The sequence below is a fragment of the Grampus griseus genome (assembly GCF_964374135.1).
Source record: "Grampus griseus genome assembly, chromosome: 11".
NCBI lineage: Eukaryota > Metazoa > Chordata > Mammalia > Artiodactyla > Delphinidae > Grampus > Grampus griseus.
This window is the reverse complement of record NC_139005.1, coordinates 102,262,030-102,276,741: the sequence shown is the minus strand read 5'-3', so window position 1 is coordinate 102,276,741 and position 14,712 is coordinate 102,262,030. Positions and strand designations below refer to the sequence as shown.

Here is a 14,712-nt window from a genome sequence, read left to right as displayed (position 1 = left end):
AAGCGCTCCAAAGTTCTCTGGCCGCATCTCCCGGTCAGTAAAAGGGGGTTGACGTTCATATGACCTGCTATGATACAGAACCGTCAATCCCGCCCGAAGGGGTCAGCGATAGTGCAACGCGAGGAGCAGAGAGTTCGGGTCGTGGATTGCACCCATGTGAGCACCTGGGCCACCCCTCGGCCTGGCGGCTGGGGTCCGGGGAGGCGCGGGCGGGGGCGGTGGGACGGCTGGAGGGGAGGGGGGGGCACAGGGTGGGGGCGGGGCCCCGGGGTGAGGGATAGCCCCGTCTGGCCGGGGCCTGGTCTGGGCCTGCCGGGCCGGCCCACCAGCGGTCCGAGCTGGGCGCCGGGCTTCCCCTCAGGTTCCAGGAAGGGGGTGCTGGCCCAGCCCTTCTGTCCCGCACAGGGTCCGGGTTCCCACATTCTGAGTCTGGGGGTGGCCCTCCTGCAGGCTGGCTGACGTGGGAGGTGCTGCCCCGTCCAGTCTCATGCAGGGCAGGCTCCTGTCGGCAGGCGGGGCTCTGTTACGCGAGAGGCTCTGGGTTGACGTTTATCTGCCCGTCTCGTGGTCCAGGACCCCTGTCCTGCCCTCTCTGTCTGGTTCCTATTGTTCATCTCCTTTGTGCTGGCACAGATCGCTTCTGCCCGCCCCCCACCTTGGCCACCCACACAAGAGAGCTGGAGTGAGCGCAATGTTGTCCCCTCGAGGCACTTGCCCCAGGACCTAGAGCCAGTCTGGCTGAGATGTCCATGCTGGGCTGTGTGATGGAGAGAGGCCTGGGTTCCAGGCCTGGCTGTCTGGGGTGGGGTCTGAGCTTCTCCCACAGCCCCTCCTCTTGGGAGAGGGAAGGCACCTCCACCTGCCCTGCCCGGGGCTGGAGGGAAGGAGCAAGGAGGCAGGTGGAGGGTGTGTCAAAGGAATGCTGATGCCCACGGTGCGCCCTCTGCCCCCTCCGGGCAAGGGGGCATCCCTGGCATCTGCAGGAAGAGGTCTGCTTCTGTGGGACGCTGCCTCCCTTCTGTTCCCCAGGGCAGTGGGTCAGTTCACACACCAAGGAACAGACCTCTGGAGGAGACTGGCCTGAAATGTCCTGCTGGGCCTTGGCTCGGGGGGCAGGGCTGGGCACAGCAGTCCCGCTGAAGACAGAGACCGGGGGCGGGGTGGGGCTCAGTGGCTGGTGTGCCTTAGCCCCACCTGGACACGTGTGCATGAGGAACTACTGTGGACTCAGCGCACGGCCAGGCAGCGCGCCCCGCAGGTCTCTGGGAATGTCTCCACTCTGAGCAGAGCCCCTGAGTGTGCATGGGCAGGGGTGGAGAGCCGGTCTGGGCTCCAGCCCTGCTCAGGGATTGCCGGGGGGCCCGTGGCAAACACTGCTGCCTGAGGTGAGTGGGAACCGGACTCCTGGGTGGGCACAGCAGCCCCTACCCCTGCAGGGTCACCTTGGCCCCAGTGCCTGGCTCACCACCACCACGGAGCTGGCTGCCCATGTGGGACCGAGGGGCCAGGGGCTCATCCCACCCTGCAGGACCTGGTCAGCCTGCCTGGGTCCTGTGGGGTCCCTTCCCCAGATGAGTGGAAATGGTGAGGGCCAGCCCAAGAGGCAGCTGGCCATATGACCTGGGATGCTGGGCTGGGGAGAGTGTCCTGACCTGGCTGAGGGTGAGTGCTTTCTGGGAACAGGGGGTATGAATTGTACCGTTTTGCCATCTGGGGCCGCGCTGACCCTGGAGAGACTGCCACTCCCAGAGTCAGCCAATTCCTAGAGACAGCAAACAGTGTCACAAGCAAACCAGCCATCCACAGCCCCAGATCATCCCTCCTCCATGAGGTGCACTATGTCCTCGGGGCCACCCTCTGCCTGCCCCAATCATCTGGGCCAGGCACCGACAACTAGGGGCAGCCCCTCCGCCCTGAGCGCACCGAGATTATTCACGCTGGCCGGTCCTGAGCCTGCTCACCCTGCCTCACATCTCTCCCTGCGGAAACCCAGTGAAGGCTCCTGCCCACGTGTCCCCTCTCCCTGCCTCCTGACCGGCCCTGGGGCCCCCTCCTCTTGGGACCTGTGATAAACTGTCTTTGCAGTGGCAGTCGTCTCCTGATCTCTTGGCTTCACCATGCCTGAGTGATGATAAAAACCTACATCTAAAACCCAAGTTGGGGGACTTCCCTGGTGGCGCAGTGGTTCAGAATCTGCCTGCCAGTGCAGGGGACACGGGTTCAAGCCCTGGTCCAGGAAGATCCCACATGCCGCGGAGCGGCTAAGCCTGTGCACCACAACTACTAAGCCTATAGAGCCTGCAAGCCACAACTACTGAGCCCGCGCGCCCAGAGCCCGTGCTCCGCAACAAGAGAAGCCACTGCAACGAGAAGCCCGCGCACCGCAACCAGAGGAAGCCCACACGCAGCCGAAAAGAAATAAATTTATGAAAAACAAAAACAGAAACACCCAAGTTGGGACGCAGCCCTGGATGACGGATCGGCTGCACTCCCGGGAAGCCCAGCCTGCCCAGCTCAGGGCTGCTCCAGGGAGGGGCCTGCGGAGGGGCTTCGAGGAGGCCAGACCAGTCAGGCCTCCACACGGTGCAGCAGGTGGTCCCACCCCGGTCTCGCCTGAGCCCCCTGGTGATTGAGGCCCGCAGCCCACCTGGTCTAGCCCCCAGGGGTTTCTGGCCCAGCTGCCCCAGCTACCTGCCTCCAAGGAGCCTCTCTTCAGACCCTCGGGGTCTCCTGCTGTGGCCTATGGGGTGTGTGACTCCCTGGTGCACGCCCGGGGCCAGCCTCAGCCCCACCTGCATCTGGGCCTGGTGAGGAAAGCACCCCCGCGCCTGCGATCCCCATGACATGAACACCTCCAGAGCACATCAGGGGCACCCCTTCCAGGAAGCCCTCCTGAGTCCTGCCAGTTCTTGCTATTCCCCCCAAGTGTACCTGGCAGCCCCTGCCCTCAAGCGTCTGATGGGGGGGCCGGCTTCCTGGGAGGGCGCACTCCATCTCCACTGAGTCTGTGTGAATCACCCCGTGGCCCAGCATGCACGCACGTTAGCTGGAGACCACGGTGTGTCAGCCGCATGAGGACTGCGTGTTCTCGTTCAGCTGTGGATGCAGCAGGGCCCCCACGCGACCTGGAAGGCATCGGGGCGCCTCCCACGGCCCTGCTGCCCCCCCCCGCCCCCAGCACCTCCACCCCGTGCAGGTTGGGTGGAGGCCCTGGACACAGGAGGCCTCAGTTGGACCACAGGCCTCCGGCAGGATGGACCACTCAGGACTCAGGGGTATCAGAATAATCTTTATTGATATGCTCGGTGCTGCCTTGTTAATACTGTCACGTTGTCGCCGTGGCTGAGGTAATAGGGATGGCCCCGCCCAGCGCCGGCCCTGGGCTCCCACGGAAGCGTCGTGGACCCTCGGGCGGGGGGGTGCTGATGGCCTTGGAGGGACGTGGTTATTGCGTTGGATTCCTGCCCTCGCTGGCATGCTGGCGCCCTCGCCCAGCTTCACCCGTGCGCACTCACGCACACACTCGCACGCTTACCGCTAACGCACACACCCACTGGCACGCTGGCGCCCTCGCTCTCTCTTCCGCACGCTCCCACACTCACACACACGACATCCTTTGTTTTGAATGCGTCTGAAGCCGCCTGGTAATAAATATACTCGCTAGTTACAGTAATCATAGTAAAATAAAGTACAGGCTTGTCGGGATACGAGGAGAAAGTGCACGTTGACCTTTGACTGGAGGGGGGCCCCTCCCACCGAGGGCTCCCGGTCCCTGCAGGGGGCAGCCCTGACGTGCCACCACCCCCAGCTCCCTCCTGAGTTGTCCTGCCACTGCCCGGCCCCTCATGGGCCAGCGTCCCAGGCCTAAGACAAAATCAACTAAAAAAATAAATTCTTCATTTCACAACCGAGCGCCTGATGCAGGGGGCGGGGGGTGGCTCTGGGCCTTTCTGGCCACGGGCTCGACGGGGGTCGCGGCCAGCCCCTGGCCCAGCCAGCGCCCCGACGGTGCCATCTGAGGGGCCGGGGAGGCGAGGTGCTGAGCCCCGTGGCATGCGCACAGGAGGCCAGGGTGTGGGCGGTGCCGGGCAAAGCAGAGGCCGCGTCCACGGGGGCGCTGGGGGCAGTGGCGCACTGCGGTCATGCAGGGGGGCCTGCGACGGCCTGGGCAGCCCTGTCCCCTCAGAACTCCACAGCACTCACTGCTGTCCTTGTCTCCTCAAAGGTGGCAATGAGGATCTGCTGTGGGGGAGGGATGGTGAGGAGGCTGCCCACATCCGGGGGCGCTCGGGGGGCCACGTCCTCCTCCTCCCGTGCCTCATACAGGGTGCTGATATGCAGCAGCGGGCGGGTGGCGTTGCGGCTCAGGACGGCGAGGGGGTCAGGCTTGCCCAGGCTGGCTGGCGACAGAGGGGCCGTGGCGGGGGCGGCGGAGGGCGAGCAGATGTGAAACGGGCCCCCTGAGGGCAGCGCGGCCCGGGCTGGCTCTGCGGGGAGCGGTGCATCTGCAAACAGCCCAGAGCACAGAGCCTCTGCAGGCCCCTCTCCCCACCCGCTGCCTCCCCCCTCCTCCCGCCTGGCCCGCTCAGGCTCTGAAGCTCCCGCACACAGCGGCCGGCCTGGAGGGGCTCTGGCCGCCCCAGGAACACAGCGCCCGTTTCCAGAACCTTCTTCAGGTGCCGAGCAACCTTACCGTGTGTCCCCGCCAGCCCTTCATCCCGTGTGCTTCACAGGGCCCTCGAGTGAGGGTCCCGCCTGTCGTCACCCCGGCAGCTGGCTCCCCTGCCCACTCCCTGCTTCCACCCAGCTGGTTCAGTCCTTAACCCCTTTCACACCCCTCCAGCCCTGCCCATCCCTACCTGTGGTGGGTGCCGCGGTCAGGCCCAGCCCACACTCCTCTGCCTGGGACAGGAAGCCCCCTTCCTGGCTCCGGGAGGCTGGCAGGGCGGCAGGCATGGCCTCGGCCTTGGACTTCTTGGTGCCCAGGATGTAGGGATGCACGTCCAGGGAGAAGTGGCGGGCATGCTTCTTGTCGGGGGGCGGGCCCGTGTCGCCCCCGCCACCCTTATAATGGTGCGCGGCGCGTGCGCCCGCGTCCAGCAGCGGCGCAATCAGTGTGTCGGTGGCCGTCTTGCGGCGCACGGGCTTGGGCTTCTCGGCCTTGCTGTTCTCCACGCGCATGATGGCCAGAGGCTCCTTGAAGGGCTGGGGCAGCGGGTTGCTGGTGGGGATCCACTTCATCTTCTTGCGGGGCCGCTTGACCACGGGCGGCTCAGCGGCGCCCTCGGGCTCGGCGGGGTTGGCGCTGGGGTCCACGGTCTGCACGCCCTCGTCGCGCACGGTGGGCGTGGCGTCGTGGTTGGACTGCGCAAGCGCGGCCAGCAGCTGCCGCACCACGTTGTCGTACATGAGGTCGCTCTCGTTGGTAATGAAGTCCAGCCGGTTGAGCGACTTGATGTGGTCGCGGTTCTCGTTGCAGAACATGGCCAGGATGTTGATGTCGCAGAACTGCGAGCGGCGCCACTGCCGGCGGGTCTTGATGCCCACCTTGTGCAGCTTGTCGAAGATGAAGTTGCTCTTGCGGAAGATGAAGAGGTGGATGAGGTTGACGAGGATGATGAGGTTCATGGAGCAGAGCAGCACGATGTCCACGCCCGCCACGATGCGCTGCAGCTGCACAGATGGCAGCTTGCAGGTGACACGCACGGCCGGGCCGCCACCCGGGGCCGCGCCCAGCGCGCAGGTGAACTCATTCTGCTTCTGGGTGGCGTAGTAGGTGCACAGGTAGGAGATGGGCGCCACGCTGAGCAGCAGGATGAGCAGGTGCCGCGCCAGGTAGAGTTTGGCCAGGAAGTTGCTGCGGCCGCGGCGCTCCAGGTACTTCTCGAACAGGTTCTGCTCTGGGCTCTTCTCCTTCTCCGCGTTCTCGATGATCTCACGCCGCTCGCGCTCCGTGATGCCGGGCCCCTTGGATTGGATCTGCTTCTCGATCTTGGGCGCGCGGCCCTCGGCAGCCCTGTGGTAGCAGTTGTCGATCTCCTGCAGCAGGAAGTTGAGCTCGGAGGTGAGGCGCGTGGACGCCAGGAACTCCCAGCCCAGCGCGGGCACGTACATGATGGCCGCGAAGGCCAGCAGCGAGTAGGGCAGCAGCTTGTGCTCAAACAGCGACGGCCACAGGCTGGCGTCCACGCCGGGCAGCGCGTCCCGCAGCTCCGTCCAGCAGTAGCCGCGGGCGTACAGCGCCTGGTCGCGGGTGAAGTTGTGCGGCGTGTAGCAGTAAATGGGCTCCTCTGGGGGCAGAGAGGAGAGGGGGCTGGGGGCGAGCCGGGCATCGGACCCCTCCCGCCTGCCCCGCGCTGAGCCCCCTTCCGCACATCTCAGCGTGGTGGCGTGGGTCTCCCCCCGGGTACCCTGCCCCCCACGTACTGCAGTCAGCTGTGGCACAGACAGAGGTGGGTTGGAGGTGGAGGGTACGGCCGTGCCCACCCCGCCCTGGGGGGCCGACCTGCACTTGGAACCTCAGGCCCCCCTTCGAGTGCCATAACGTCCCCATGTGCACACAGGGACGAGTCCTAGAGAGGGCGGCACAGGCCACACCACTCAGCTGGGGCTTCTCTTCCAGTGGCACAGCTGGACCAGCCCCCAGCCTGGCACTGCCACGGGCTCCATCTTGAGAAGGGCAGGTGTCTTGGCCGGGTCCTACCTACCCAGAGCCGGTTACGGTGGCACATCTAAGGAACAGCAAAAGTGGCCCTGCCTGCTCTTGAGAGTTGAGGAGTGTCCCCCCAAGACCCACTGTCCTGGGGAAGGGCAGGCCTGGGGTCCCCGGACACTGGGTGGGCAGGGGCAGCCACCCCGGGGATCCGACAGGAAGGATTCACCACCCAGCCCACAATGTCACGCAGGAAAAACGGTCGTCACTGAGCTGTCTCCCCCCAGGTAAGGACAGGTGCCAACCAACAGCGGAGAACGTGGGACGCTGTCCCCCCCCCCCCCCCGCCCTCCAGGTGGGCCTCCCGTTGAATGCTTCTCAGAGGGAAGAGCTTGGCCGGCTCAGAGCCGTGCTCAGGGCAGGCGTCACCGTTCACGGCCCCTGAAGGCGGGGCCACTCGGCTGTCAGGCCAGGCTCCAGTCCTTGTCACCACAGGCTGGGCACATGTGCCCTCTTGCAAGTGGCAGAGCCCGGGCGCCCGCCCAGAGCGCAGCGTCCCCCTGACAGGAGGTCACTGCCCCCAGCCCGACCACAGCTAGCATACATGCCAGCCCGCCCTAGCCTGGACCCTCCCTCGCGCCCCGAAGAACGGCCCCCAGGGCGGGTCCGCCGAGTCTCCCTCCGCTCCAGCTTACGGCCCTCACCCCACGAGGCTTGAGACCAGGAAGCAGCGGGGACCAACGCACCTGTCTGTCTGTCTGTGCAGGCTCCTCCCAAGGCCTGCCCCACGTTAAGCCCGGCCTTTGAGGTCACTGCTGGTGCCTCGCAGGGGCCGAGGGGGCCAGCTACACATCTGGGCACGGAGACCCCGCAAGTGTCTTCGGTCCCAGTGCACGGAGGTCACCTGGCCTCTTACATAAGCAGAGCCCCAGCCATTGCCACCAGCGTGGCAGCCCCGCACCATCCTGAGGGTTGAGGGGGGCTTGAGGTGGGCCTCAGGGTCACCGGAGTGGGGCCCACAGCTCGTTCCAGGTGGTGTGGTCCAACGGCCACGGCAGCAGGACCTGGGGCTCCACGTGGCAGGCACTGGGGAGTCACGGAGGGCTGGGGGCAGGAGTGACGGGCGGTGAGCTCTGCTCAGCTGTGGTGGCGAGGCCAGGGGCTCCGTGAGGAGGCTGTGCCGTGGGCGCACGAGGGATGGGCTTGGCCAAGGATGGCGCTGGGTCAGGAAACGCTGGTACCCACAGCCCAAGGCCCCTGACGAGGACACAGGTTTGGGGCCTAGCGGTGAGTTGGGCTCAGAGAACGTGGAAAAGGCACAGGATCCCCCCTCGTGGTTGAGAAGACAGCATTTTATTCACTTGCTTTTTGTCCTCACAGCCAACTCCAGGCCAAGGAAGGGCAGACGCTCTTCTCTGGGGGAAAAGGATGGCGGGGAGAGGTCCCTGGGACCCCCAGGGCCCTGGTCCAGGCCCCAGGGGAACTGGGAGGGTGCCGCGGCTCTGGGGCACGGAGGGGGCCTGTCCTCTGGCCGTGAGTGCTGCAGGCACAGGGGAGCTGGGTCACCCGTGGATGGAAGCAGGGCCCCCATGGGTCCCCACATCCTCTCACGTCTGCCACCGCCCCCTGGCTGCTGGGAAGGGAGGAGGGATGAGCCCTGGCTCAGGAGAGGCCCAGCTCCAGGGCCTCTCGGGCTCTACACCGGGGTCTCTGTCTTTCCCTGACCTGCAAAGCAGCTCCAACAGCCTAGCAGAGACCGGATGTGTCATGCCGGTGCCTCAGGACACACGTGTGCAGTGACCCTGGCCTGGAAGAGCTGTGGCCGCATGTCCTGACTTGAGCTGCAGGGGCCTGGGTGCTGGGCCGGACTCTGGTTGGGGGTGAGGGCGACCGCTGAGCCAAGGGGCCTGGGCACCGGGCGCTCAAACACTGCGGTGCCAGCACGGGTGTCCGACGGGGACCCGCAGACCCAGCCAGCTCACCCAGGGCACCTTTCCTGAGGATGGCACTGTGTGGACTCCGGACCCGAGCGCCCCTGCCTATGCCCCGAGAGGACACCGGGGCCAGGGCCCTCGCAGCCCCGGGTGCTCCCAGAGACCCCGTCGTGGAGCGCGCGGGGCCGACTGCGGTGCCGTGGAGAACATCGAGCCAGAGCAGCTGCCAGGGCTTGCGAGGCTGCTTCGGGGAAGGAGCCGCGTGTGCGATTCCGAATTCGCTTGCAATCCCGGGGCTGCTCCCGGTCCCCAGGCCAAGCCCAGCCCTCAACAGCGTCCCCTCCCAGCGCGAGCGCCCCAGTTCCTTTGGAGACCCTGCCTGACTGAGGGTAGAAGAGGCACACCCGTTACAGGCATCTCGGAGATGTCGAGGGTTTGGTTCCAGACGCCAGCGCTAAAGCAAAGATCACAACGAAGCAAGTCACACAAATTCTTTTCTCCCCCAGCGCGTATGAAAGCACTGGTTATACTCCACTGTGGTCTATGTCTACACGCTGCACGTATGTCTAAAAACCAACGTACGTACCTTAATTAAAAATACTTTATTGCTAAAAAATGCTATCCACCGTCCGAGCCTTCAGCGAGTCGTAATCTTTTCGCAATAGTAATATCAAAGATCACTGCTCACAGGTCACCGTAACAAATGTATTAATAAGGAAAAAGCTTGAAATATTGTGAGAATTACCAAAATATGGCGCAGAGACACGAACTGAGCAAATGCTGTTGGGAAATGGCACCAGGAGACCTGCTCGTCGCAGGGTGGTCACAAACCTTCAAATCGTGAGAAACGCAATATCTGCGAAGCACAATAAAACGAGGTCTGCCTGCGTTTGGCCAGTTTAGGAAAAAGCAGCTGTTGGTCCCCCCTTCCCAGGGCCCACATAACATCTGGAGAAGCCGGTAGCCCTTCAATGCCCCGCTCCCCCGCCATCCTCTCTGTTGGCCGCGCGCCTGGCTGACCCTCCATCCACCACCGAACGGGTCTGCGCAGCGCGGGTGTCTGTGGAGCCACCGGGGCCTTCCCGCCACCTGCCACCCTCCAGCCTGGGGATGCGCACAGGCCCCGGTGTCCAGGGAGGTCCCCGCCGGGCCGGCTCCTCACCATGAGCCCAACGGCCAGCACGTGCTTGCCCACGTGTCACCAACAGGCAGACACGTCGGACCCCCGCCCCCTGCGCCAGGGCACCAGGTGAGGATCTGGGCGCTGGGTGGGCTGGTGGGGGTGAGCGCCGGGTCCCCTCGAGCTGAGCCGGGCTCCGGTGGATGGGACGTGGATCCTTCCAGCAGTGGCAGGACATACTCTGGGCTCGGAACCTGAAGATGGATGGCGACCCAGTGCTGAGGGGACGGGTCGGGTGTGCTCCTGTCTGGGGGTGGGGGATGCAGCTGGAGGGGCCTCCAGCGCCCCTTGAGGGTCAGAGCTTCTGACCTTGCTTCCTCTTGCCCCTCTTTGGTCCACTGCAGTGGTCCCCTACTGTCCTCACATCTGGAGAAGGGACCCGGGGACGATTCTGAGCTCTGTGAGGAGCACCAGGTAGACGGACCCTGATCCAGGAGAGCAGGAGAGGCAGCCACCACTGCCCCGAACCGCGGTGGGAGCAAGGGGACTGCGCGGCCTCAGTCACTCAGCAGCGGGAGAGCTCGTGAAGCCACCGCCACTCCCCATTTGCTCTGTGACCTGGAACAGGATTACCATGGGGCAGACCTGGGCCCCACGCGCCAGACATGCTCCACCGAGTGGATTTTGGGTCGTGGGGTGCTGGGCCGCAGGACCGGCACCCGCCTGCCCTGGCTCAGAAGGCCTGCCTCGCCCTCGCTAGGGAGGCACCGGGCCCCTCCCGACCAGCATCGGGCCCAGGAGTGTCCCCAGACACACGCAGGTGGGTGTGAAAGGGCAGGCGGCACAGGGAGACCAAGGGCACCGCCAGGAGCAGAGATGAAGGACACACTCGGGGAGACCCAGCAGCCCAGCCTGGCTGGATGCAGAGGTGCTGAGGCCCCCCCACATGGGGGAAGCTGGTTCACAGCAGGATATCAAGGTGGGGGCCCTGTCACAGGAGGTCGCCTGACGGCGACTGAGTCCTCAGCCTACCCCACCGTGTGCATCTGGAGTGGGTAGGATTGTTCCCCCAAAAGATGTTCTAGCCCCAAGCCCTGGTCCCTGTGAATGTGACCTTGTTTGGAAAGAGTCTTTGCAGATGTGATCAAGTTGAGATGAGTCACGCTGGATCAAGGGGGCCCCAATCCAATGACTGGTGTCCTCATAAGAGGAGGGAAATTTGGACAGACACCCAGGAGGAGGTGTGAAAATGCAGGCAGAGATCAGGTGATGCGGCCACAATGAAGCCAAGGAGGGCGCAGGACTGCGGCGCCTCCAGCACTGGAGAGGCAAGGAGGGACTCTGCCTGGGGCTTCGGGAGCACGGCCCGCCCACACCTGGATTTTGGACTTCGGGCCTCTGCACTGTGAGACAATAAGGCTCTAGCATTTGGAGCCACAAGTTTGTGCTAATCTGTCAAGGCTGCCCCAGGAGACACCTGTGCACAGCCTGACTTCCCCCCCAGGCTCCTGGGGAGCGTGCTGAGGCCGGGAGTGCCCCCCCCGGGGGTGGGATGAGGCAGCCTGGACAACGTCCACCCTCATGTCACAGGGACCCCTAACGGGTGAGTCCTTTGTGCAAGGAAGCCTGTCCACGTCCCTCAGGGGAGAGTCGCCCTCCGTGCCACGGGCTGATGGGCTGCGAAGGGGCCTCCCTGGACATCTGGGCCCTGAGACCGCTTGCCAGCCAGACCCTGCGTGGGGGGCCGTTTCCCGTCTCCAGCCGCCCACCCACCTGCCGCGTGTGGACCCTTGGGCCCCGGGAGCCCACTCCTCCTTCCTGCCTCACCTGGGGTCACCTCTCCTTAGGAGGCCCTCAGGTGCTCCCCAAATGCACTGAATCTAATCAGGACCACGTCTGTTGACGGCACCTTCAACCTCTCATCCCGTCCACGCTGCCGTGGTCACTGCCCTTGTCCGATTTCCTCTTCTACCTGCATCAGCCTCACAGGCGCTGGGCCTGCTGCTGAGGCCAGGAGGGTCCACTGCCCACCAGTGCCTGCTGCTCCTCCAGGCCCTGCCTGCCCTGGGGGGCCCCTGCCCAAGACCTGCCCAGGCTCCCAGTGCCCCCCCACAGCAACCGACCAGAATCTGCCCACTTCTCAGGGTCTTCATCCCACCACCCGCCCCAGAACCCTGCCCAGAGGCCGTGCTTTGGTGTCCACTGTCCCCATCACCTGTAACTTCCTTTCTTGGTCCCCACCTGGCCACTCCTCCTTCCCTCAGACCCTGCCCACTCCCCCTTCTGGTCGCCCCTCTTCCACACCAGACCCCACATCTCCTTGATGCCTGGGACCGCCGGGTCCGCCAGCTGTGAGCCCACGGAAGGTAAATTCAATACATCGGAAGAGAGGGGTCAGGAAGGCAGCCCCAGCGACCGGCGACACATGCAAGGGTGGGGGAGTGTTGAGGGTCTGCGGGGAGACCCCGGGGCACCGCCCACACGGCCGGCCCCAGTGGGGAGGCCCGCGGCGGCGGCTGGCGCAGCGAGGGTGGCCCGGGAGGGCACGCGCCCCTCCCGCCGCGCGCCTCCGGCCTCACCTGCGAAGTTCTTGGTGAAGACCAGGGTGACCAGCAGGATGGGGACCAGCACGGTGCCGATGGTGACCACGCGATCGAACGGCAGCTCCAGCTTGAGCTGCAGCAGCAGCGCGGCCAGGGCGCCCGCCTTGTCGTCCTGCGCGCCGGGCAGGATCAGCTCGCGCAGCTTCTCGCCGGCCAGCAGCGCCGTCGCCATGTCCGCGGACGGCTCCAGGAGGTGGTGCATGGGGGGCGCGGGGGACCCGGGGCGCGGGGCCCGCGGTGGGGGCGGGGGGCGCTCCGCCGCCGCCGCCCCCCGGGGCAGGGGTCGGGCCGCCCGGGCCGGCGCGGGCTGCGGGGGGCGCAGGGGCCGCCGCCCCCGCCTCGGCTGCAGCCACGGCGCGGCCCCGGCGCTTCTTTCCGGCGGGGGCGGCGGCGGGACCCCCGCCCCGAGCGGCGGGCGGCGGCTGCGGTCCCGCCGCGGGGAGGGGGCTGTTTACCTGCGGCGACGCGCGGCGTGGCTCCGCCCCCCCGCCCCCCCCCACCCCCGCACGCAGATGCGGCGCCGGTGATGACTTGGCAAAAAATATTTAAATAAAATGAATGAACAATGACTGGTTCTTCCTCTTCCTCAGGGCAGGGAGGAGGGGGAGGCCGAGTGGGGGGCTCCCCTCGCCCGAGGGTCGGCGGTGGCTGCACGCGGCGGAGCTGCGGTGGGGCCGGCCGCGTCCTGGGCCCCCGTCTTCCAGCCCCGCGTCCGGGAGCCGCCCCACGGAGAGGGGGGTTCCTCGTCCGCCTCCCGCACCCGCTCTCTGCTCTCTACCGAAGCCTGGCCGCCACCGTGGGCGCTGAGGCTCCCACCCACCCGGGCTGCTGCGGACGCAGACGGGGGACTGCCGCCCCCCACGCAGGGCAGCCGGCCGGCGGACGCTGCGGGGCGTCTCCTCACGGCCTGTGCACTGCAACCGTCTCCCCGGTGCCCTCCCCACCCCACCCCGCGTCACCTCCACGCGGTCCCGCGGCCTCTCTAGCCCTGCACCTCCTCCCCATCACCCCATCCGTTTGCCTTGGTCAGTGGCATTCTCCCGGTCGGCCTGTGCCCGTATCTTCCTGACCTTTACCCCCTCCGCTCCGACACCCCCGTGCCCACCTTCAGGCACCACCCCTCTCGCACCCTCCTAGGTTCGGTCTCTGGCGCAGAGCCCAGCTGCCACCTTCATGCAGACTGCCTGCGAGACTCGCTGTATCACCTCTTATTCTTTCATGAAAGGTCCCCATCCCACTGTAATAGGATATACACGTGCTCTTTGTCAAATATTTAGCATAGCTGGAGTTTCAACTTCACTCAGTAATTCATCCGGGGCTTCCCTGGTGGCGCAGGTGTTGAGTCCGCCTGCCGATGCAGGGGACACGGGTTCGTGCCCCGGTCCGGGACGATCTATTTAGGCTGCGCCGGGTCTTAGTCGCAGCATGCACGCGGAATCCAGTTCCCTCACCAGGAATGGAGCCCGGGCTTCCCGCATTGGGGGCGCGGACTCTTAGCCACTGGACCGCCAGGGAAGTCCGGGGGTCGCTGTGCCTTTGAAGACTCACCAGTGTTTCTGAGCGACGCCCACCCGTTCTACCTGTGTACTGCTCACTGAGGGAGTCGGGCTGCTTCCATCCCCAACAACCCAGACACCTCCAGTCAGGGCTGGCCTCTCCCCTGCAGCAGCACGTTTCCGTGATCCCACATGCTGTTGGAGGCCCCCCACATTCTCCTTTTCCCTCAGGTATTCATGGCCTTTCCTTTTCCGTATGCATTTGGAGGACGGGAAGGTGGAAGTCTGCGCTGCCTCAGGCTGTTCCATGCGTGGACAGGGCACGTCCGTCCATTTACTTACGTCTTCTGTGCCTCGTGTAATAGAACCATTATTTCTCTGTAGCGTCTCGTTGGTTCTTCAGGTTACTTCCAAGACACCCTGTAGTAGTTCCGCTGCAAACAGCCGCCGCTTTCTGAGGTGTATTTCAGTTGGTTAGTCTGGTTAGGAGAAAAACCGCTGGTCTCCACGTGCTCTCAGAATTGGCAAGTGGCTATGGCAGGTGGCAGAGGTGCCACTGGAGCACAGCGGGTGCGCGGCGGATGCTGGCAGCACGAGCGCACAGGACCCACAGGACAGAGGGCGCAGCTGGAGCTGGCGGCCCTGCACCCCTACCCCATTACGGCAGCCCCTCTGACGCTGTCCTCATCTCAGAGAGGGGCCTGGGTGGGGAGGTGACACCTGGACAGGGGTTCTGACCCTGCAGAGTCTCCAAGCTCCACCCTCCCTGCCGCCTGGGCATGGGTGGACAGCAGGGGCTGCTCCGGTCCTCACCCCCAGCCAGCCCAGACTGGGAGGCTACTCTCCCCAAATCCTGTCTCTGGGGCAGGATGGCATTAGGGGAGCAGCCTGCCCTTTCTCGTGCTGA

At 65.4% G+C, this 14,712-nt stretch overlaps 1 protein-coding gene across 1 annotated transcript; it reads right to left on the bottom strand.

Annotated features, from left to right (window-relative positions):
* Window positions 1-4,182: 4,182 nt before the first annotated feature.
* Window positions 4,183-12,511, bottom strand: PANX2 (pannexin 2; the record flags this gene model as incomplete). Its single annotated transcript, XM_082666514.1, has 3 exons — window positions 4,183-4,505; window positions 4,860-6,290; window positions 12,286-12,511. The coding sequence occupies 3 exons, from the start codon at window positions 12,509-12,511 to the stop codon at window positions 4,183-4,185; spliced, it is 1,980 nt and encodes a 659-aa protein (XP_082522640.1).
* Window positions 12,512-14,712: the final 2,201 nt, after the last annotated feature.